The 21731-nt window shown below is 50.8% G+C and overlaps 1 protein-coding gene across 1 annotated transcript in view; it reads left to right on the forward strand.

The window, feature by feature from the left end:
- The window catches only part of terb1 (telomere repeat binding bouquet formation protein 1), a 221014-nt gene that overhangs the window by 191666 nt on the left and 7617 nt on the right, over positions 1–21731 (forward strand). Inside the window, exons 21-22 of the mRNA XM_072517804.1 lie at positions 18279–18379; positions 21356–21559. Coding sequence (XP_072373905.1) covers positions 18279–18379; positions 21356–21559 — 305 coding nt within the window. The remainder of the gene's footprint in view (positions 1–18278; positions 18380–21355; positions 21560–21731) is intronic.

Consider the following 21731-nt stretch of genomic DNA (forward strand, 5'->3'; position numbering starts at 1 on the left):
GGCGGAGACCAATGCCGTTTCTCCACTGCCTGAGCAACCGACACGAACGGGCAAGAAATGTAGTCATCGTGGGGGGTTGCCGTCAAGGTTCTACCTTCGAACCAGAAGAGCAGTTATGAACAGGGGTCTGGCAAGCTCTCAGCAGTTTCTGCCGATGAGCATGCTGGCAAGTTCTCATAGGTTTCGGCCGAAAAATAAGGCGTGGGATCGTGGGAAAAAAAATTCCGATCTTACAAACAACATTTAACACTAACAGTAACAAACAACATTAAACAACATGCTGCAGGTTCCATCAGAAAGGACACCGTTTACTCCCAAGCGGTTCCTTTTTAAAACATCATCTGGACACCTCAGTTATCAGTTGCGAACAGGGTCGCAAAGGGGTTCTCACTTTGGGAGTCAGACTCAAAGTCGTACTCTTCTCCTGGATGCTATAGTCTCGAATGTATAAGGGCTAATAGGGCTGCATGGTGCGATTTGGGGTCCATCTCGTCATTCCGGACGAGCCTGAATGAATTATCGCGGTGCCAAAAGGTGGTGTCTTGTTCTGTGGGGACGGAATCGTCATCGTAGGGCGGTGGTCTTTGCTGGGGTTTGTTGAGGAAAGTGATGAGGAAGGGATCACTCGAATCGTGGTCAGATTCGCTGGGTGTGGGTCCTGTTGCCTGGGGATAGTAGGGAGGCGTGCAGTGGCTATTGTCTGAGTCGCTGTCGCTGCTGCTGCTGTCTGTGGGCGTTCTGGGGCGGAGTCTCGTGGTCGGGGGTGGAGTCGAGGGCGAGTCCATGGCTTTGGTGGGCGTGTTGGGGGAGGGTAGGGATACGTTGGCTGTGGGCGGGGTGTGGTCTGCTGCGTCGAGCATGACGTGATGTGCGTGGTTGGACTGTGGGCCATATGCCTTAAGCTGGTTAATATGGAACCACGCAGTCTTTCCGTTGGGGTACTTAATTTTATATACGGAGGGGCTTACTTTGTCCGCAATGGAGTACGGACCCAAATATTTAGGTGACAGGAATGTGCTAGGGTTATAGATGGAGAGCATGGCCTGCTGTCCTACCTCAAACTCAGTCGCAAGCACTGTCTTGTCGAAACAGGCCTTGCTCTGTTTCTTCCGTGTGCCTAATCTTACTGCAGCTGCTAGCTGAACCGTTTTCACATTCTCAACTAGTTGTTTTACTGTGTTCTCGTGTGTGAGGGCCGTCACTTCGGGACTGGTCAAGTCCAATCCTAATAAAAATTCTGTGCCTTTCATGCGGCGTCCGGTCATGAGAGTGTGTGGGGTGTAACCTGTGGATGTTGAGACAGTATTTCTCTAAAACATCAGCGCAAAAGGGAAGACTGAATCCCAAGTGGTGGTGTTTTGTTGGACCATTTTTCTGAGGGTTGATTTTAGGGTCCGATTCATGCGCTCCACGATACCACTTGACTGGGGGTGATATGCGATGTGGAATTTTTGGGTAATGCCAAATATCGTGAGGACATTCTTCATGACACGTCCCGTAAAATGGGAACCTTGGTCGGATTCAATGCTGCGGGGAAGTCCCCATCTCGTAAAGATGTGGTGGGTTAAGATCTTTGCTGTGGTCTTTGCCGTATTCGTTCTGGATGGGAATGCCTCTACCCATTTCGTAAAAGTGTTGATGACGACTAATACGTATTTGTAACCATTCCTGCAAGGGGGCAATGGTCCTATAAAATCGATCTGGAGGTTGTCCAGGGGCCGTTAACGGGGCGGGTGTGACTAAGCTGAGCCTTCTTTGCGTATCTGTCCGGATTGTTCTGGGCACAGATAAGGCAATTCTCAACGTAGTGCGTTACGTCTTCTTTTAAACTTGGCCACCAACAGAGCTGCCTGAGGTGGGCTGTAGTGGGATCAATTCCCTGATGCCCATGATTGTCATGGAACAAACAAAGAAGTTGATTCCTGTCCTGTCCAGGAACCACATAAAGGGTGGCTTTTAACATCACACCGTCATGTGTGGTCAGTGCATTTTTAAATTTATCATAGGGTGCTGGAAATTTTCCTTTTAAAATCTCCCTGAGATTGTTACCCTGCTTCTGGGCCCGCACTAAATCCTCGATATTAGTCTGCGAGACCTGAACTGCATTCACTGGTGCGCTTTCGGGGGGTGTCCAAACATATCCATGCCTGGAACCTGCTTTAGCCAGTGCGTCGGCTTTTACATTTCCGGGGGGGGGGGGGGGGGGGGAGGAGGAACGGTGGTGACTGCGAACTTTAACGATTCCGAATGTCCTGTTCTGTGCTTTTTCTAAAATGTGGCGGAGCAATGGGGCTGAAGGGATGGGTTTTCCGTCTGCGGAAACAAAGCCTCTTGCTTTCCACAGGGATAGGAATTCTGTAAGGCTGTTGCAGACATAGAGGCTGTCCGAGTATATGTCTGCTGGGCTGGGGAAAGAATCTGGGTGATCCACAATGTACGCAACGGCTGCTAGTTCTGCCGCCTGTGCACCTAAGTGTCCTGGTAGTTTTAGTGAGATTTCTTCTAGGGCGCGTCCCTGCGCGTCTTCGACATATATGCCGCATCCTGTAATGCGCTTCCCTTCTAATACTGTGGAAGAACCATCCACATATATCCTTAAAGGTTCGCACATGTCTGTGTGCTGGGGGCTCTGGGGTGAACTACCTATCTTTCTGGGGGCTGTTTTCGCAATAAAGCGGCCTGTGTTGTGCGGTGAGATGATTTCACATTCATGGCGGTTGCCTGGGTACTGTAGGTTATCGGCTAAGAAAGTGTGGGTCTTGGTATGTTTAACAGTGATGTCCCGTCCCTGCAAAATAAGTGTCCATCTAGCTGCTCTAATCTGACTAACTGTACCGTCCTTGGGTCGTCCGTCAAGTAAAGGTTGGGTGGGGGGACTTCCGATTGCGGCGGGGATGAGCTCCGACGGAACTTCGGGCTCTTTTAAGAGCCCCAACGGGGACTTTGCCGGCCGAAAAACCCGGTGCGAGGTGCGTGGGAAGGGAGTCCCCCCCGAAAGACGGAGGGAAAAACCGGCGGCGGCGGCTGCAGCCCGAAGAATCTTCAACCACAAGGTCAGAGGGAGTGGAGAACAAAATGGCGGCGGAGAAATCGCAGGCGACATGGGGGCCTGAGCAGGACGAGGTTGTGAGACGGTGCGTGGATCTGCTGAAGAAGGAGGTAATGACCCCAATGTTACAGGCAATTGAGGGGCTTAAGGAGACTTTAAAGACCCAGGAGACTGAGCTTCGCGTGGTGGAGCAGAAGGTGTCAGGTATTGAGGACGAGGTCCTGGGCCTGGCGGTTAAGACTCAGACGCACGAGGCACTTCATAAAAAGTGTGCTGACAGGATTGAGGCCCTTGAAAATGGAGCGCGAAGGAAGAACCTTAGGATACTAGGCCTCCCGGAGGGTGTGGAAGGAGTGGACTGTGGAGCGTACGGAAGTAAGATGCTGAGCTCACTGATGGGTGCTGAGGCCCCTGCGGGCCCCATGGAGGTGGAGTGGGCAAATCGGATCCCGGCGAGAAGACCAAAAGCGGGAGAACCACCAAGGGCGATAATCGTGCGATTCTACCGCCTTAAGGACAGAGAAGAGGTCCTGAGATGGGCTAAAAAGGTGCGGAGTAGCAGATGGGAGAATGCTGTGGTAAGGATCTACCAGGATTGGAGTGCGAAGGTGGCGAGAAGGAGGGCGAGCTTCAACCGAGCCAAAGAGGTTTTGCACAAAAGGAAGGTGAAGTTTGGGATGCTGCAGCCGGCAAGACTATGGGTCACGCATCAGGAGAGACACTATTATTTCGAGACGGCGGAGGAAGCATGGTCCTTCATCAATGAAGAGAAACTGGACCGGAACTGAGGGACTGATGCTGCAGGGAACTGTTATTGTTGTTATTGTTATTGTTTTTGTTAATGTGATGGTGAAAGTTAATCGAGAAGTAAACAGGGAAGGGGGGGGACACTGGGGAAATGTGGGCGCCAGTGAGGGGGGAAAGGCGGGACATAGTCGGAGAATGGGGAAGGAGAGGGGGAGGGGAAAGGGAGCTGCGCCATAAGAGGCGGGTCAGGTAAAAGGATGTTCCCGCGCCAGGAAGAATAAGGCGGGAAAACAGGTGCAAGGCGGATGGGAGTTCCCTCACACCGGGGGGGTCGAGGATGGAGCAGGAGTAGCCGGGGTCAGTTGAAGTCAGCTGACTTACGGAAGTGATATGGGGGGAGCAATCAAGCTAGATAGGGATCTAGCCGGGGGGGGGGGGGGGGGGGGGGGGGACAACAACTGGGTTGCTGCTGCGGAAATCCAAAAGGAAATGGCTAAAGAGTGGGTGGTCGGGGGCGGAATGCGACGCTGGGGGAGCGAGCGGGAGCGCGGAGGCGGGATATGGGACTGGCCTAGAGAAGGTAATGGCTAGTCGACACGGGAGGGGGGCAGGTAGCCCCCCAGCGAGGCTGATCACGTGGTACGTGAGAGGCCTGAATGGACCGATAAAAAGGGCCCGAGCGCTCGCGCATTTGAAAGGACTAAGGGCAGACGTGGTTATGCTCCAAGAGACACACCTAAAGGTGGCGGACCAAGTTAGGCTAAGGAAAGGATGGGTGGGACAGGTGTTCCACTCAGGACTGGACGCAAAGAACAGAGAGGTGGCCATTTTGGTGGGGAAACGGGTAGCATTTGAAGCAAAGAACATCGTAGCAGATAGTGGAGGAAGATATGTAATGGTGAGTGGTAGGCTGGAGGGAATGGAGGTCGTGTTGGTTAATGTGTATGCCCCAAATTGGGACGATGCGGGGTTCATGAGACGGATGCTGGGGCGTATTCCGGACCTGGAGGCAGGAAATTTGATTTTAGGAGGGGACTTCAATACGGTGCTGGACCCGGGGCTAGATAGATCCAGCTCAAGGACTGGAAGAAGGCCGGCAGCGGCCAAGGTACTTAAGGGGTTTATGGACCAAATGGGGGGAGTGGATCCATGGCGATTTCTTAAACCCAGGGCTAGGGAGTATTCCTTCTCCCACGTCCAGAAAGTGTACTCCCGGATAGATTTTTTTGTTTTAGGAAGGTCGTTGATCTCTAGGGTGGAAGAAGCTGAATACTCAGCCATAGCGGTTTCGGACCATGCCCCACATTGGGTGGACCTGGAAGTAGGAGAGGACAGGGAGCAGAGAACACTCTGGCGATTAGATGTGGGACTGATGGCGGATGAGGGAGTGTGTGCAAGAGTGAGGGGGTGTATTGAGAGATACCTGGAGGTCAATGACGACGGCGAGGTCCCTGTGGGAGTGGTCTGGGAAGCACTAAAAGCGGTGGTCAGAGGAGAGCTGATTTCTATTGGGGCCCACAAAAGGAAAACAGAGGCCAAGGAAAGGGATAGATTACTGGGGGAGATTTTAAGGGTGGACAGGGAATTTGCAGAGACCCCGGAGGAGGAGCTGTACAGGGAGAGGAGACCACTACAGACCGAGTTTGACCTTCTGACCACCAGAAAGGCGGAGGTACTGTGGAGGAAGGCACAGGGGAGGAGGTATGAATATGGGGAAAGGGCTAGTTGCCTGTTGGCGCACCAACTGCGAAAGAGGGCAGCAGCGAGGGAGATAGGAGGAATTAGGGATGAAAGGGGAGACACTGTGCGAAGGGCAGGAAAGATAAATGAGGTGTTTAAGACCTTTTATGAGGAACTGTATAGGTCTCATCCCCCAGAGGGAGAGGAGGGGATGCGGCAGTTCCCGGACCAATTGAGGTTCCCGAAAGTGGAGGAGCAGGCGGTGGCAGGCCTGGGGACGCCGATTGAGGTGGACGAGGTTTACATAGATTACATAGAACATACAGTGCAGAAGGAGGCCATTCGGCCCATCGAGTCTGCACCGACCCACATTAATCCCTCACTTCCACCTTTTCCCCGCAACCCAATAACCCCTCCCAACCCTTATGGACACTACGGGTAATTTAGCATGGCCAATCCACCTAACCTGCACGTCTTTGGACTGTGGGAGGAAACCGGAGCACCCGGAGAAAACCCACGCACACACGGGGAGAACGTGCAAACTCCGCACAGACAGTGACCCAGCGGGGAAACGAACCTGGGGCCCTGGCGCTGTGAAGCCACAGTGCTAATCACTTGTGCTACCGTGCTGCCCTAAGGGCTGCCCTAAGGTTATTAAGGGACTGGGAAGCATGCAAGCAGGGAAGGCCCCGGGGCCGGACGGGTTCCCGGTGGAATTCTACAGAAAATGTGTGGACTTGTTGGCCCCGTTGTTGGCGAGGACGTTCAATGAGGCCAGGGAAGGGGGGACTCTACCCCCGAAGATGTCGGAGGCGACGATATCGCTAATTTTGAAGAGGGACAAAGATCCGTTGCAGTGTGGGTCCTATAGACCTATTTCACTATTGAACGTGGACGCCAAATTGCTAGCAAAGGTGCTGGCATCGAGGATAGAGGACTGTGTCCCGGGGGTGGTGCACGAAGACCAGACAGGGTTCGTAAAAGGGAGACAATTGAATGTTAACGTACGACGACTATTAGGGGTGATAATGATGCCCCTTCAGTGGAGGGGGAGGCAGAGATAGTGGCGGCAATGGACGCAGAGAAGGCATTTGATAGGGTGGAGTGGGAGTATTTATGGGAAGTGTTTAGGTGGTTTGGGTTTGGGAACGGGTTTATTCGCTGGGTTAGACTACTTTATGGGGCACCAACGGCAAGCGTAGTTACAGGTCGACATAGATCGGAGTATTTCCGATTATATAGGGGAACAAGACAGGGATGCCCGCTGTCTCCATTGTTGTTTGCATTGGCAATTGAACCTCTGGCCATGGCGTTGAGAGACTCCAGGAAATGGAGAGGGGTGACTAGAGGGGGAGAAGAACACCGAGTCTCGTTATACGCGAATGACCTATTATACGTGTCGGACCCGGCGGGGGGATGATAGAGGTTATGCGAATTTTGAGGAGGTTCGGGGAATTTTCGGGGTATAGGTTAAACATGGGGAAGAGTGAATTATATGTGATACATCCAGGGGACCAGAGTAGAGAGATAGAAGGCTTACTGCTAAGGAAAGTGGAAAGAAACTTCCGATACTTGGGGATTCAGATCACTAGGAGCTGGGGAACCTTGCACAGACTTAATCTGACACGGCTGGTAGAACAAATGGAGGAGGACTTTAAGAGGTGGGACATGCAGCCTTTATCGCTGGCGGGCAGGGTGCAAGCAATTAAGATGATGGTCCTCCCGAGGTTCTTATTTGTATTTCAATGTCTCCCTATTTTAATCACCAGGACCTTTTTTAATAAAATAGATAGGAGCATTACGAGCTTTGTGCGGGCAGGGAAAGTTCCGAGAGTAAGGAGGGGGTTCCTTCAGCGCAGTAGGGACAGAGGAGGACTGGCACTACCGAACTTGGGAGATTATTATTGGGCCGCCAATGTGGCAATGATACGTAGATGGATGATGGAGGGTGAGGGAGCGGCGTGGAAAAGGCTGGAGAGAAGGTCCTGTAAAGGGACGAGTCTAGAGGCGCTGGTGACGGCACCGCTACCGCTCTCACCGAAAAAGTACACCACGAACCCGGTGGTGGCGGCAACACTGAACATATGGGGACAGTGGAGGCGACAGAGAGGGGTGCGGGGAGCCCTGGTGGGGTCCCCTATCAGGAACAACCATAGGTTTGCCCCAGGAAGAATGGATGGAGGATTTCAGAGCTGGTACCAGTTGGGAATTAGGAAGGTGGGAGATTTATTCATAGATGGGACTTTTGCGAGCTTGGGAGCACTGGAGGAAAAGTATAAATTACCCCGGGGGAATTTCTTGAGATATATGCAGGTGAGGGCGTTTACTAGACAACAGGTGAGGGAATTTCCGCGGCTCCCGACACAGGGGATACAGGACAGGGCGCTTTCAGGGGTGTGGGTCGGAGAGGGCAAGGTGTCAGAGATTTACAGAGAGATGAGGGAAGAGGGGGAGGAGTCGGTGGGTGAACTAAAAGGAAAGTGGGAAGAAGAACTAGGGGAGGAGATAGAGGAGGGTGTGTGGGCTGATGCCCTAAGCAGGGTAAACTCCTCTTCCTCATGCGCCAGGCTTAGCCTGATTCAATTTAAGGTGCTACATAGAGCACACATAACGGGGGCAAGATTGAGCAGGTTCTTTGGAGTGGAGAACAGATGTGGGAGGTGTGGCGGGAGCCCGGCAAACCACGCACATATGTTTTGGGCGTGCCCGGCACTGGTAGGATATTGGAAGGGAGTGACGGGAGTGATCTCGCAGGTGGTGAATGCCCGGGTCAAACCAAGCTAGGGGTTAGCTCTATTTGGAGTTGCGGAAGAGCCGGGAGTGCAGGAGGCGAAAGAGGCCGATGTCGTGGCCTTTGCGTCCCTCGTAGCCCGGCGCAGGATCCTACTCATGTGGAAGGAGGCTAAACCCCCCGGACTGGAGGCCTGGGTAAATGATATGGCGGGGTTTATTAAACTGGAGCAGATAAAGTTTGCCCTGAGAGGATCGGCTCAAGGGTTCACCAGGCGGTGGCAGCCATTTCTCGATTACCTAGGGGAACGTTAGAGGGAAGACAGATGACCAGCAGCAGCAACCCAGGGGGGAGGGGGGAGGAGGTTTAGTTGAGTATAGGTCAATAGAGTATGAGGTTTTGTTACTTGTGTATTATTATTATTATTATTGTTAAAAAGTTAAAAATTTCTGTTTTGTTATTGTTATTGTTTCGTTTGTTTTGTAAGCGGGAAAAATGTTGCTCAGGGAAAAAAAATTTCAATAAAATATATTTATTTTTAAAAAAAAGTTGGGTGGGGGTCTGTTCTGTGAGGATTGTGATGGGGTTTAGTCTGGTTATGTAGGAAAAATACTGAACTGCCCAGAAAACTGCGAGCAGGTGCCTTTCACAGGCCGAAAATCCCTGCTCCACAGGATCTAAAACTCTGGATGCGTAAGCCACGGGTCTTAATTGTTCGTGCCGTTCCTGGAGGAGCACGGCCGAAAGGGTGCGGTCGGTGCTCGCTATCTCTATAGCGTAGGGGGAAAGCGGGTCTGGAACTTGTAGTGCGGGGGCTGCAATGAGGGCTCTTTACAAAGCATCCACAGCATCCGTATGCTGCGGAAGCCATTCCCAAGGGGCTCCTTTAGGAGTCCCGAGAGGGGTGCTGCCTTGCTGACGAAACCGTCAATGTGGTTTCGGCAGTAGCCAACCAGTCCTAAAAATGGCCGGAGGGCTGAAACATTCTGGGGAAGGGGCAATTTGGCAATCGAGTCAATTATTTTGTGCTCGATCTCGCGTTTACCATGCGTGATAATTGTACCCAAATATATCACTTTGTTTTCCAAAATCTGGGCCTTTTTGGGGTTTACTTTGCAACCAATTTTCTGTGGGAGTTCCAGGAGTTCAGACAGAAGCTCGATGTGCTCTGCCTTGGTGTCTGTCTGCAGTAATAGGTCGTCCACATACTGGACCAGACATTCGGGGCGAGAAAAGTTCGATAATCCATTTGCCAGCTGTCAGTGGAAAATGGAGGGGGAGTTGTGGAATCCTTGTGGAAGGCATGTCCACGTGTACTGCTGATTTTTAAAAGTGAAGGCAAATTTGTACTGGCACGCTTTTGCCAATGGAATGGACCAGAATCCATTACTGATGTCCAAAACCGTAAAATATCGTGAGTTGAGTCCCTGTTTGAGCATGGTCTCGGGACTTGTGGCTACCATGGGGGCTGCTGCGGGGGTGACTTTGTTGAGTTCCCGGTAATCGATGGTCAGTCGCCATGATCCATCAGGCTTTCTCACTGGCCAAATCGGGGCATTATTAGTGGAGGCTACTGATCTGAGTACGCCCTGCTCTAATAAGCTGTCAATAACCTTTGAGATTTCTCCCTCTGCCTCCTCCTACATTCTGTGGGTCAGGAAGAGCTACTACGACCGAAGGGTCTACACTCCAAACTGTGTGCTTCACGTGCTCACGCTCGTCCAGGCCGTACATGGTCGCCTGCTGCTTTACTCTAGCAAAGAAGTGGTGGGGGTCTGAGGTGGGGAGGAACGGTGTGATCTTTTCGCACGCGTCCCGTAATTGGGTCACGGTTAAGGGGGTGGTATAAAGAAATTCTGTATCTCCGTCTGATGAGATTGTGCGGTGGGTGGTTACTGGATTCATTAGTGCCTGAACTATCTGTTCTGTGGGGGGTTGGGGCGCTTTTCTCTTCTGGGGCTTTCCTTGCGCACATGTTCCCTGAACATACCTATGCGCGGTCTCATTTAATTCTTCCCAATCCGGGCCGTCGTCCTCATCTAATTGGGTTCCAAAGGTGCTCTGGAATCTTTTCTGAACGGAAAGCAAAGACTGCAGTTCTGCAATCTGCTTCCGGCACTTTACGTGATCTAGTGAGCTTTGTCTGTGCTCCGTGGTGGTAGCATGGAGTGCTCGTAATGCTGCTTTCAGGTCGCTACACTGCCTTTGCAATGCCTCTACCTGTTTCTCTGTTTCCCCTCTTACCAGGACTGCACGTTGCGTGTCCTGATAGGCCTTTTTGTACTGTGTCTGGAAGCTGCTTAGGTGCGTCAGACAAGACTGGTGTGCCCACTTGGCATCATCCACCTCTCCGTCCTTTGCTGGTAACTTCCTTCTTAACTCTAGGTTCTCTTTCTCTATCTCGCTCACATCGACCTTACTCATTCGATGTGTCTCCTCTATCTCTTTACAGAGCGTCCGAACGACCTCCTCTGTGCCTCGCAATTGAGCCAAACAGGACACGATTGCCATCGGCTTGCGAGCTTTTCACAAGCTTTTCTTATGAATTTCGCTCAGGTTCTCCCACCAAGTATGTCCTATACTCCCGGGTCCTGTTTCCTCATTGTCACAGAATTTGCTCCAAAGGGGCCATCCTTTCCCTTTGAGGTACTTTCTGATTTCCTCTTCCCAAACGGGACACTGTCCTACTCTACTGCTGATCGCTGCGACCACGAATTCTTCGGGGTTCATGAGGTGTTGCATTGCCTTCATTGCCATCTTTCCTCTCTGAATACTTCTCTTAAAATTTGGAACAAGGGGTATTAAGGCGGTGCTGTAATTACGGGTACAGCTTTCGCTATTTTCCGGAATATAAACTCCCGACAGTTTTCGCAACAAAAATCTTATCAGTGTTATCTTATAGCCCTGTTAGTTACACATGCATTAACACACTTCCGAATTATGAGGATTGATCAGAACTGCTTGAACACTTGTGGTTTTCTGTTCCCAATTGGATTTCTAATTCAAATTTTGGGTTCTCCCGGAGTGGTTAAGCCACTTCTAGATTGGGTCCCATCTGGGTCGCCAGTAATATGTTGCTAACTTTTGGTTGGCTCTTAAATCGTAATTTGCTCTGTTTATTTAACCTTTGCTCTAGAGTCGCCAGGTATCTTTATGATACCATAAGACCATAAGACATAGGAGCGGAAGTAAGGCCATTTGGCCCATCGAGTCCACTCCACCATTCAATCATGGCTGATTTCAACTCCATTTACCCGCTCTCTCTCCATAGCCCTTAATTCCTCGAGAAATCAAGAATCAACTTCTGTCTTAAAGACACTCAACGTCCCGGCCTCAACCGCCCTCTGTGGCAATGAATTCCACAGACCCACCACTCTCTGCTGAAGACATTTCTCCTCATCTCTGTTCTAAAGTGACTCCCTTTTATTCTAAGGCTGTGCCCCCGGGTCCTAGTCTCCCCTGCTAATGGTCGAGAGTGGCGGGTGGTGAGGAAGATGGCGTCCAAGCTGGCGGCCCCCATGGATCGCATGTGGCCGGCTGCGTGGGGGAGGATGACCAAGGTGGCGGCCCCCGTGAGTCGCACGGGCTGTGAGGACTGGAAGATGGCTGCCCCCACGGATAGCACGAGGCTGATGACGCGTCTACAGGCGGCGGAGTCGGCAGACATGCTGCTACACTGCGGGGTCTGCGGGCCTGTGTGTCTGAGGATCGGGCCTGTGAGTTAGAGTTCTTGGACCTGGCCAGGCAAACTTTGGCAAAATTTCCTTTTCTCCCGCAGCTGCTGCAGTCCGCGTTACAGGACGGGCAGTGCTGCCGGGGGTGTTGGGACTGGCCACAGAAATGCAGGGTAGACCCCATGGTGGGCGGGCGGCCGCGTGGCACAGGCCTGGGGTAGTCTTTGGTTTGGGGGTCCACGAGGGGGTCGCGTGGTCAGCCGGGAACACGTTAAGGCTCTGGAATGCTACTTCCAGAGAGGAGGCTAGCTTTACCCTCTGATCCAGGTCCAGGGCCCTCTTTTCAAGTAGGCGCAGTCTCGCGTAGTTGGACCGGACTCCCACCACGTAGATGTCTCGGACGGCGAGGTCCATATGTTGAGTGGCCGTAACGGCCTGGTAGTTGCAGCTGCGTGCGATGGCTTTGAGGTCATGCAGGTAGTCTTCTAGCGATTCCCCGGGATGCTGGCGGCGAGTGGTGAGGATGTGCGCGCGTAGACCTCATTCACGGGCCTTACACAGGCGTTCGAGCATCGCGAGGGCGTCTGCATTGGAGGAGGCCTCGTCGAGTTGAACAGAGATTCGATGGCTCACCCATGCGTGGAGGAGGCTCAGCTTCTGTTCGTTGGTGACGGAAGGCATGGAGGAGGCTGCGAGATAGGCCTTGAAGCAGCGGAGCCAGTGCGAAAAAGTTTCTTTCGCCTCCGCGGCCTGCGGATCGAGTTCCAGCCGGTCAGGTTTGAGGGCCGATTCCATAGTTACGCTTAAGTTGATTAAATTGATGTGACCATCAATTCACTCGAGACGGGAGTAGAAGTAAACTGTGGCTTTAATCAACTTAGAACAGTGCCTGCCTGCGACTGGACCAATACTGAGAACCATCTACAGGTCGACTGCTCTTTTACCTCCCTTCAAGGGGAGGAGCCATGGGCGGAGCCCATATAGGCCCCAACATGTTCCCCTATGGATAATGCCATACAATGGCCCATAGGAGGAGCCCACAAGGGCAACAAGCGATTTTCATTTCATTTCATTCAACAGCATAGCACAGATACAAATACAAGGGCAACAGCACAGATACAAATACAATGGTGGATTATTGGCATAATACATTCATCACATTGCTTCACAACGCCAGTGACTCAGGTTCGATTCCGGCCTCGGGTCACTGTCTGTGCGGAGTCTGCATGTTCTCCCCGTGTCTGCGTGGGTTTCCTCCGGGTGCTCCGGTTTCCTCCCACAAGTCCCGAAAGAGGTGCTTGTTAGGTGAATTGAACATTCTGAATTCTCCCTCTGTGTTTCTATTCGAACCTCTCCTCATAGCTAATGTCCTCCAGACTAGGCAACATCCTAGTAAACTACTTCTGTACCCTCTCCAAAATATCCACATCCTTCTGGTAGTGTGGCGACCAGAATTGTACACAATATTCCAAATGAGGCCTAACTAAGGTCCTGTACAGCTGCAACATGACTTGCCAATGTTTATATTCAATGGCCCGACCAATGAAGGCCAGCATGCGGTATGCCTTCTTGACCACCTTATCCACATGCCTTGCCCAGATCTCTCTGGACATGCATGACCAGATCTCTCTGCCTGTCAGTACTCGCAAGAGTGCTACCATTTATTATGTAATTCCTACATGCATTGGACCTTCCAACTTGTCCGGATATTTTTTTTTGATGAAATATTTTATTCTCCGCCTTTTTCACATTTTCTCCCACATTTACACCCACCAACAAACAATAAGCAGTAACGAATACAATGTCAATCCCCATATCAATAACAATCCCATCCTCCCACCAAACCCCGAAACATTAGTCCGCATGCTAACATAAACAAATGACAAAAAGGAATCAGGAATCACCCATAGTCACCATTAACACACACAGCCCCCCTCCCCCAACCCCCCCCCCCCCCCCCCCCACTAATGTTCGATGTTCTGCAATTCTTGAAAGTGCATAATGAATAACGCCCATGAATTGTAGAACCCCTCCATCCTTCCCCTCAGTTCAAATTTAACCTTCTCAAGAGTTAAGAATTCCAGCAGGTCCCCCCGCCACGCCAGGGCACAGGGTGGAGAGGTTGCTCTCCATCCCAACAGGATCCGCCTTCGGGCGATCAACGAGGCGAAGGCTACAACATCTGCCTCCATTTCCAACCCCGGTTGGTCCGACACCCCGAATATGGCCACCCGGGGGCCCGGGTCCAGTTTCACGTGCACCACCTTAGAGATTACCCTAAAAACCTTCCAGTAATCCTCCAGCTTTGGTCAGGACCGAAACATATGAATGTGATTCGCCCCCTGTGGTGATACCAGGTATTGCGGTACCTGAGAGGTAATGACCATTGGCTAGACCCAGGAGTCTACCATTGGCTGATGTACATAGTTCCGCCCTGAGAGGCGGGGTATAAGAACCGATGCCGTCCCAGCAGCCTTCACTCTCTGTATCGAAGCTGCTGGGGAATAGTTCTAGCAGATTAAAGCCTATTATGACTCACCTTGGCTTGAGAGTAATTGATTGCGCATCATCCCCCACCCCCCCTCCGCAACGTTCACACACATCTTCTACCCCCTCAAAGAGCCGGCTCATCCTCGCCCTTGTGAGGTGTGCTGTATATACCACCTTCAGCTGTATCAGCTCCAACCTCGTGCACAAGGTGGAGCGTTCACCCTCCGGAGCACTTCACACCAGAACCCCCTCCTCCATACCCTCTCCCAACTCTTCCTCCCACTTTACTTTGATCCCTTCCAGTGGTGCCTTCTCCTCTTCCAAAACAGTCCCGTAAACCGCCGACACTCCCCCCTTCTCCAGTCCCCCTCCTCCAGACACTGAAGATTATTATTATTACAGACCCCCTCGTTTACACATACACACACCATCGCTCACACAAGCACCCTCGCTTTTAATGGGAGTACTGAAACACTCCTGCTCACAAACACACACGAGCAACCAGTCTGTTCCCCCCCCCCCCCCCCCCCCGCCGCCCCCTCCCCCTCCCACCAGCAGTACCTGGTGTGTCTGCGCCGACCAGAAGCTAGCTTCTCTACCCCTTCTCCCAGCCAGCAGCCAGTCTCATGCCCCCGTCTGATTGCCACTTGCTCGCTCTCCAATGGCCTCCACTTTCCCCACGCTTGACAGCCACTCCAGCCCCACCCGACAGCTGCTTCGACACTCCACCGCCCCCCCGCCCCCCCACTTTGAAAACTTCCCTCTTCCGCAGCAGATTCACCGCTGCTGTCGTGCCATATCTTCTGGACTCAGGCTGAAGAAAGCTGCTCCTCCAATCAGAGACTGATTCTCTCCTGCATTTCAAATTCTCCTACCGATATTTTGAACATGGGATCCACGTGCCGGATGGAGAGGCCTGGTGGGCTGGGATGCGGCCCATGGGACACGTGCTGAACAATCATGTTTTCGAGTAACCCAGCCAGCAACAACTACACATTCTGCCAAATGCATAATGCAGAATACACACTGTCAAACTTATAGCTCAGACAAAGGACTAAAATCTATGCAAAGCTCTAAACTGGTTCTGACTAATGGCTTTGACTCACATCCCTTTTGAGTACTGGTTTGCCCGAGCACGTGTCAATTTCTCTCGCAAACCTTGCATTAGTATAGTTCCTTTAACATTCTTAAATGCCCATGTTGAATTTTTTTTTCTAAATATGCTGTTCAGGAGATATTTCCATCTGTAGTGTTGCCTTTCAGCGAGTGTCGACCATCACGGGCTGAACAGGAACGCTGGCCTGACAGTCAGAGATGATTGGTGAAGTCTTGACAGGAAATGTAATGCTTTGTGATTTCAAAACTCCCTCAGGGCCGAATCAGACTCACTGCCATTCTTACAGTCTGTGCTCAGAGCACGGATTTGGCATAAATAGTTGATCTCCAGAGGTTTGATTGCAACCCCGCCCGGAGACATCTAAAAAGTTTTTTAAAAACGATGTAAATTGGAAGGAATCGAACTATACTTAGAAAGGGATCATTTGTAACAGGGCAGGGAAGGAGCAAGGAATAATTAGATAGTTCTTCCAAACAACCAGCGCAGGCACAGTGGGTTACGCCATCTCCCTGTGCTGCATGAGTCTACGAAACAACAGCAACTTGCAATCTTTGAATACTTTCACATAGAAACACACTCCAAGGCACCTCACACAAGTGCAAGGAATTCAAATGGACATTGAGTCAAAGTTGATATTCAGAAGCTTTCCAAACGAAATGAGACAAAGAGGTGGGCTTTATAAAGGGGATTAAAGAAGGGGGGGGGGCTGGCGAGGAGGCAGGATTTATGGATGGAATTCCAGAAAAAAGGAGGCTGAAACCGCCGCTTGTAATGACAGGAAAATGAAGAAGTAATGAATGAGACCAGAGAGGAGCAGTGAAAAGCTTGGGCAGAGATGTAAGACTGGAGGAGGGAGGTATTAGCAATGGGTAGGAATACAGCCATGAAAAGATTTAAATTGAAGGCTGAACATTTTAAACTCGGACAGGAATCCAGTGCAGTTCAGCGAGGTCAAAGGTGATAGTTCAGTGGCATATGGTGAGTTAAAGTTTACAGAGGGTATATGATGATGAGAAGTTGGCCGTGTGGACATTGGAATATTCCAATCTGGAGACACGAGTAAAAGTGTGAACAATGTTACAGAAGTGGATCTGTGCAATCTTTGTGATGGCAAGGATGTGGTTTCAGAACCTCAACTGGGAGTTAAATATGATGCCAAGGTTGTTAATAGTCTGGTTCAACCCTAGTCGGGGATGAAGGATGGAGAATAGTGATGGGGGAATGATTTTTGTTGTGGGTGCTACAGGCGATGGATCCAGTGTTCATACATTTAACTGAATGACATTGTGAATGACATCGGAAAAGGAATTTGACAAACATAGATACAGTAATGAGGGTGAAAGGGGTGGTGGGCGGCAATGTGGTGCCGTGGTCAGCTGCCTCGCGGTGAGGGGGCCCGGCCCCGGGTCACCGTCCGTGTGGAGTTTGCACATTCTCCCCGTGTCTGCGTGGGTCTCACCCCCACAACCCGAAGATTACATAGTACATAGATTACATAGAACATACAGTGCAGAAGGAGGCCATTCGGCCCATCGAGTCTGCACCGACCCACTTAAGCGCTCACTTCCACCCATAACCCAATAACCCCTCCTAACCCTTTTGGACACTAAGGGCAATTTAGCATGGCCAATCCACCTAACCTGCGCGTCTTTGGACTGTGGGAGCAAACCGGAGCACCCAGAGGAAACCCACGCAGACACGGGGAGAACGTGCAGGCTCCGCACAGACAGTGACCCAGTGGGGAATTGAACCTGGGACCCTGGCGCTGTGAAGCCACAGTGCTATCCACTGTGCTACCCAATCACCCATGTGCAGGGTAGACGGATTGGCCACGCTAAATTGCCACTTAATTGGGGGGAAAAAGAAAGGGGTGGTGGGGAAGTCGAGTTGGGTATCATCTGCCTATGTGGAAAATGATCCTTCCCCAGGAGTGGGTATGTCTGCTGGTTACCAGACCCGGCAGAAGAAGGTGAAAGACTTGGCCAAGGAGTTGGAAGAGACCTGTGGCGCAGCAGTTATTGGCAAGATGGCGGAGGGGGAAGGGTCGGCGCAGTTGGAAAACCCCAGATGGAGCAGTTGATGGCTTTTATTAGAGAAGAGCTCCGTCAACAAAGAAAGGACATGCAGGAGGACCAATCCAAAGCCATCGAAGGGGCGGTGGCACCCCTGGAAGGTTCGATGGAAAAGGTCGAGAAGTGTTTGGAGACACAGGGATCGCAGGTCTGAGAGCTGGGGTGGATGATGTCGGACCACAGTGATTGGTGGTGGCATTGGAGGCGGAGGTGGGGTTCCTGGGAAACCTTTGCAAGACGTTAAGAGCAAAGGTGGAAGAGCAGGAGAACAAGTCAAGAAGGCAAAACCTGCGTATCGTCGGCCTGCCTGAAGGAAGGAAGGCACGAGTGCCACGAGATATGTCTCGAGTAAGCTGGTGGCGGAGGCGGTGCTGGTCAAGGCCCCAGAGGTGAACAGAGCGCACAGGTCTCTGAGGCAGAAGCCAAGAACAGGGGAGCCGCCGCGGGTGGTGATCGTAAGACTCCACAATTTGTGGAGAAGGAAAAGATCCTGCTGTGGGCCAGGGAGAAACACAGCTGTGAATGGGAAAGGAATAATGTCCGAATATACCAGGACATTGGAGTAAAACTGGGTTCAACACGGCCAAGGCGGTGCTGTATCGATGGCAGATTAGGTTAGGGATCCTGTACCTGGCAAAATTGTAGGTGACCTTCGAAGGTCGGGAGCCCTTCATTTCAAATACAGACAAACAGTAACTTGGATAAATCTATTTTACAGATCAGGAGCACCTGGCAGATTGTAGAAAAGATTTGTGTACACCACGGGTCTGTAACCGAACCAGATTTCGGGATCACGCTTACTCTTTCGATGATAATAAGGTTTGTTTACTATTATATTTTTTATTGTGAAGCAAGGGAGTTCCTAATGGCAGATTTCAATGCTTTTAATTGTTTATACTTTGAATCATTGGGCACCTTTATTTAGATGTGGTGCCATTAACATACTGTACCGGTAACAAAACATCACAATTACCAAAATCATCTGACACTAACCAACATAGTGTTCAATAGTGTTCAATTCTGGTCGCCACACTACCAGAAGGATGTGGAGGATTTAGAGAGGGTGCAAAAGAGTTTTACCAGAATGTTGCCTGGTACGGAGGACATTAGCTATGAGGAGCGGTTGAATAAACTCTGTTTGTTCTCACTGGAACGACGGAGGTTGAGGGGCGACCTGATAGAGGTCTACAAAATTATGAGGGGCATAGACAGAGTGGATAGTCAGAGACTTTTCCCCAGGGTAGAGGGGTCAATTACTAGGGGGCATAGGTTTAAGGTGAGAGAGGCAAGGTTTAGAGTAGATGTACGAGGCAAGTTTTTTTACACAGAGGGTAGTGGGTGCCTGGAACTCGCTATCGGAGGAGGTAGTGGAAGCAGGGACGATAGTGACATTTAAGGGCATCTTGACAAATACATGAATAGGATGGGAATAGAGGGATACGGACCCAGGAAGTGTAGAAGATTGGAGTTTAGTCGGGCAGCATGGTCGGCACGGGCTTGGAGGGCCGAAGGGCCTGTTCCTGTGCTGTACATTTCTTTGTTCTTTGTTCTATATGGAGAGATCAGGACTGACACCCAAATGCTTGATCAAAGAGGCAGGTTTTAAAGGGCATCTTGAAAGAAGAGAAAGAGATGGAGAGATTTTAGGGATGGAATTCCAAAGCTTAGGGCCCACGCTGCTGAAGGCAACGTCGCCAATGGCGAAGGAAATGGGGGAATCTACAAGTTGGAGGAACAGAATTCCTGAAAAATGTTAAAGCTGGACCAGGTTAGAGGCCGGAATGGAGACCAAGACTGATAAATGGCCAGTTCGTAGACAATCAGCTCTTCCAATTATCTCTAATCCTCCTCTCCTATTCATACTGCAATATATTTACAAAGGAAAACATCTGGGGCTGGATTCTCCGCCGGCGGGATGCTCCGTTTTGCCAGCAGTCCGGGGGTTTCCCGATGGCGTGGGGCTGCCCCGCAATGGGAAACCCCATTGACCGGCCGGCGTGACGGGGCATCCCGCCGGCGGGGTGAAACAGAAATGTGGTGCGGGGGAGGGGGGGGCAGAGAATCCAGCCCCAGGTAGTTCAGCTCAATGTGGGACATTGGCTGTAGAGGTCAACCCTTACCCTAGAAAATCATTGTGCAGAAAAAAGTCGGCATTGGCCAGAAAAAGGAGAGAAAAACAAAACTAGCTACTCATTTTAATCCCACAGATTAGTCTCACAGGTTACAGCATTTCAACTCATTCAAGAGCTACCTGGATCTCTATTTGCCTGTTTCAGCCTCAATTACCAAGTTGGACAGTGAATTCCAGATGCCCATCAGTCACTGGATAAAAATGTCATCCACTGCACTACCCTCATCAATCCTCCCCGTTACCACCTCAGAAATATTCTGTTAATAAGACACGACCTTGGTTCCCCGGGACCTGATGAAATGTATCCCAGGATGCTGTGGGAGGCTAGGGAGGAAATTACGGGTCCCCTAACAGAGATATTTGAATCATCGGCAGCCACAGGTGAGGTGCCTGAAGATTGGAGAGTGGCGAATGTTGTGCCCTTGTTTAAGAAGGGCAGCAGGAAAAAGCCTGGGAACTACAGACTGGTGAGCCTAACGTCGGTAGTAGGTAAGTTGCTAGAAGGTATTCTGAGAGACAGGATCTACAAGCATTTAGAGAGGCAAGGACTGATTCGGGGCAGTCAGCATGGCTTTGTGCGTGGAAAATCATGTCTCACAAATTTGATTGAGTTTTTTGAGGGGGTGACCAAGAAGGTAGATGAGGGCAGTGCAGTAGACGTTGTCTACATGGACTTTAGCAAAGCCTTTGACAAGGTACCGCATGGTAGGTTGTTGCAGAAGGTTAAAGCTCACGGGATCCAGGGTGAGGTTGCCAATTGGATTCAAAATTGGCTGGACGACAGAAGACAGAGGGTGGTTGTAGAGGGTTGTTTTTCAAACTGGAGGCCTGTGACCAGTGGTGTGCCTCAGGGATCGGTGCTGGGTCCACTGTTATTTGTGATTTATATTAATGATTTGGATGAGAATTTAGGAGGTATGGTTAGTAAGTTTGCAGATGACACCAAGATTGGTGGCACAGTGGATAGTGAAGAAGGTTATCTAGGATTGCAACGGGATCTTGATCAATTAGGCCAGTGGGCCGACGAATGGCAGATGGAGTTTAATTTAGATAAATGTGAGGTGATGCATTTTGGCAGATCGAATCAGGCCAGGACCTACTCAGTTAATGGTATGGCGTTGGGGAGAGTTATAGAACAAAGAGATCTAGGAGTACAGGTTCATAGCTCCTTGAAGGTGGAGTCGCAGGTGGACAGGGTGGTTAAGAAGGCATTCGGCATGCTTGGTTTCATTGGTCAGAACATTGAATACAGGAGTTGGGACGTCTTGTTGAAGTTGTACAAGACATTGGTACAGCCACACTTGGAATACTGTGTGCAGTTCTGGTCACCCTATTATAGAAAGGATATTATTAAACTAGAAAGAGTGCAGAAAAGATTTACTAGGATAATACGTATTATTTGATTCAGTGGGGTTGCTGGGATGGGGTGGAGTTGCGGGCTTAAGTGTGGTGCTCTTTCCAAGGGCCAGTGCAGACTCGATGGGCTGAATGGCCTCCTTCTGCACTGTAAATTCTATGGTTCTATGATGGCATTTCCTCGGGACAGTTAGAATCGTCCACACTACGTCTCAGCAGCAGACAATATTTACCAAGCAGTGTGCGAGTATATGCTATTGATGTTAGGTTGCTGCAAAAAAACAACTAATGTCCCTTTTTTGCTTTAGCATTCAGACATATGTGAGTACTCATCGAGAATAAAACAAAAGACAAGGCGGCGGCGGCGCAAGGATTTCACAGAAAAGGAAGTTAACTACCTTGTAAACGGAGTGAAGAAAATGGGATATCACTGGAATTCCATTCTTTGGTCCTACCCATTCCAGAAAGGAAGGACCAATGTAGATCTAGCACACAAGTACCGGAACTTGCAGGTGAGGAGAACGCTGCATTTCGGACCGCACACAGAACCGGGACAATTCTCTTGGCTTAGTTGGGTTGGATTGGATTGGATTGCAGGGGCGGGATTCTCCTGTCTCCGACGTCGAAATCGCATTCAGCGATCGGCGGGGAATCCCCGGTGGCGCTGAAATCGGAGGCGGTGAG

This window comes from Scyliorhinus torazame, chromosome 10, assembly GCF_047496885.1.
Source record: "Scyliorhinus torazame isolate Kashiwa2021f chromosome 10, sScyTor2.1, whole genome shotgun sequence".
NCBI lineage: Eukaryota > Metazoa > Chordata > Chondrichthyes > Carcharhiniformes > Scyliorhinidae > Scyliorhinus > Scyliorhinus torazame.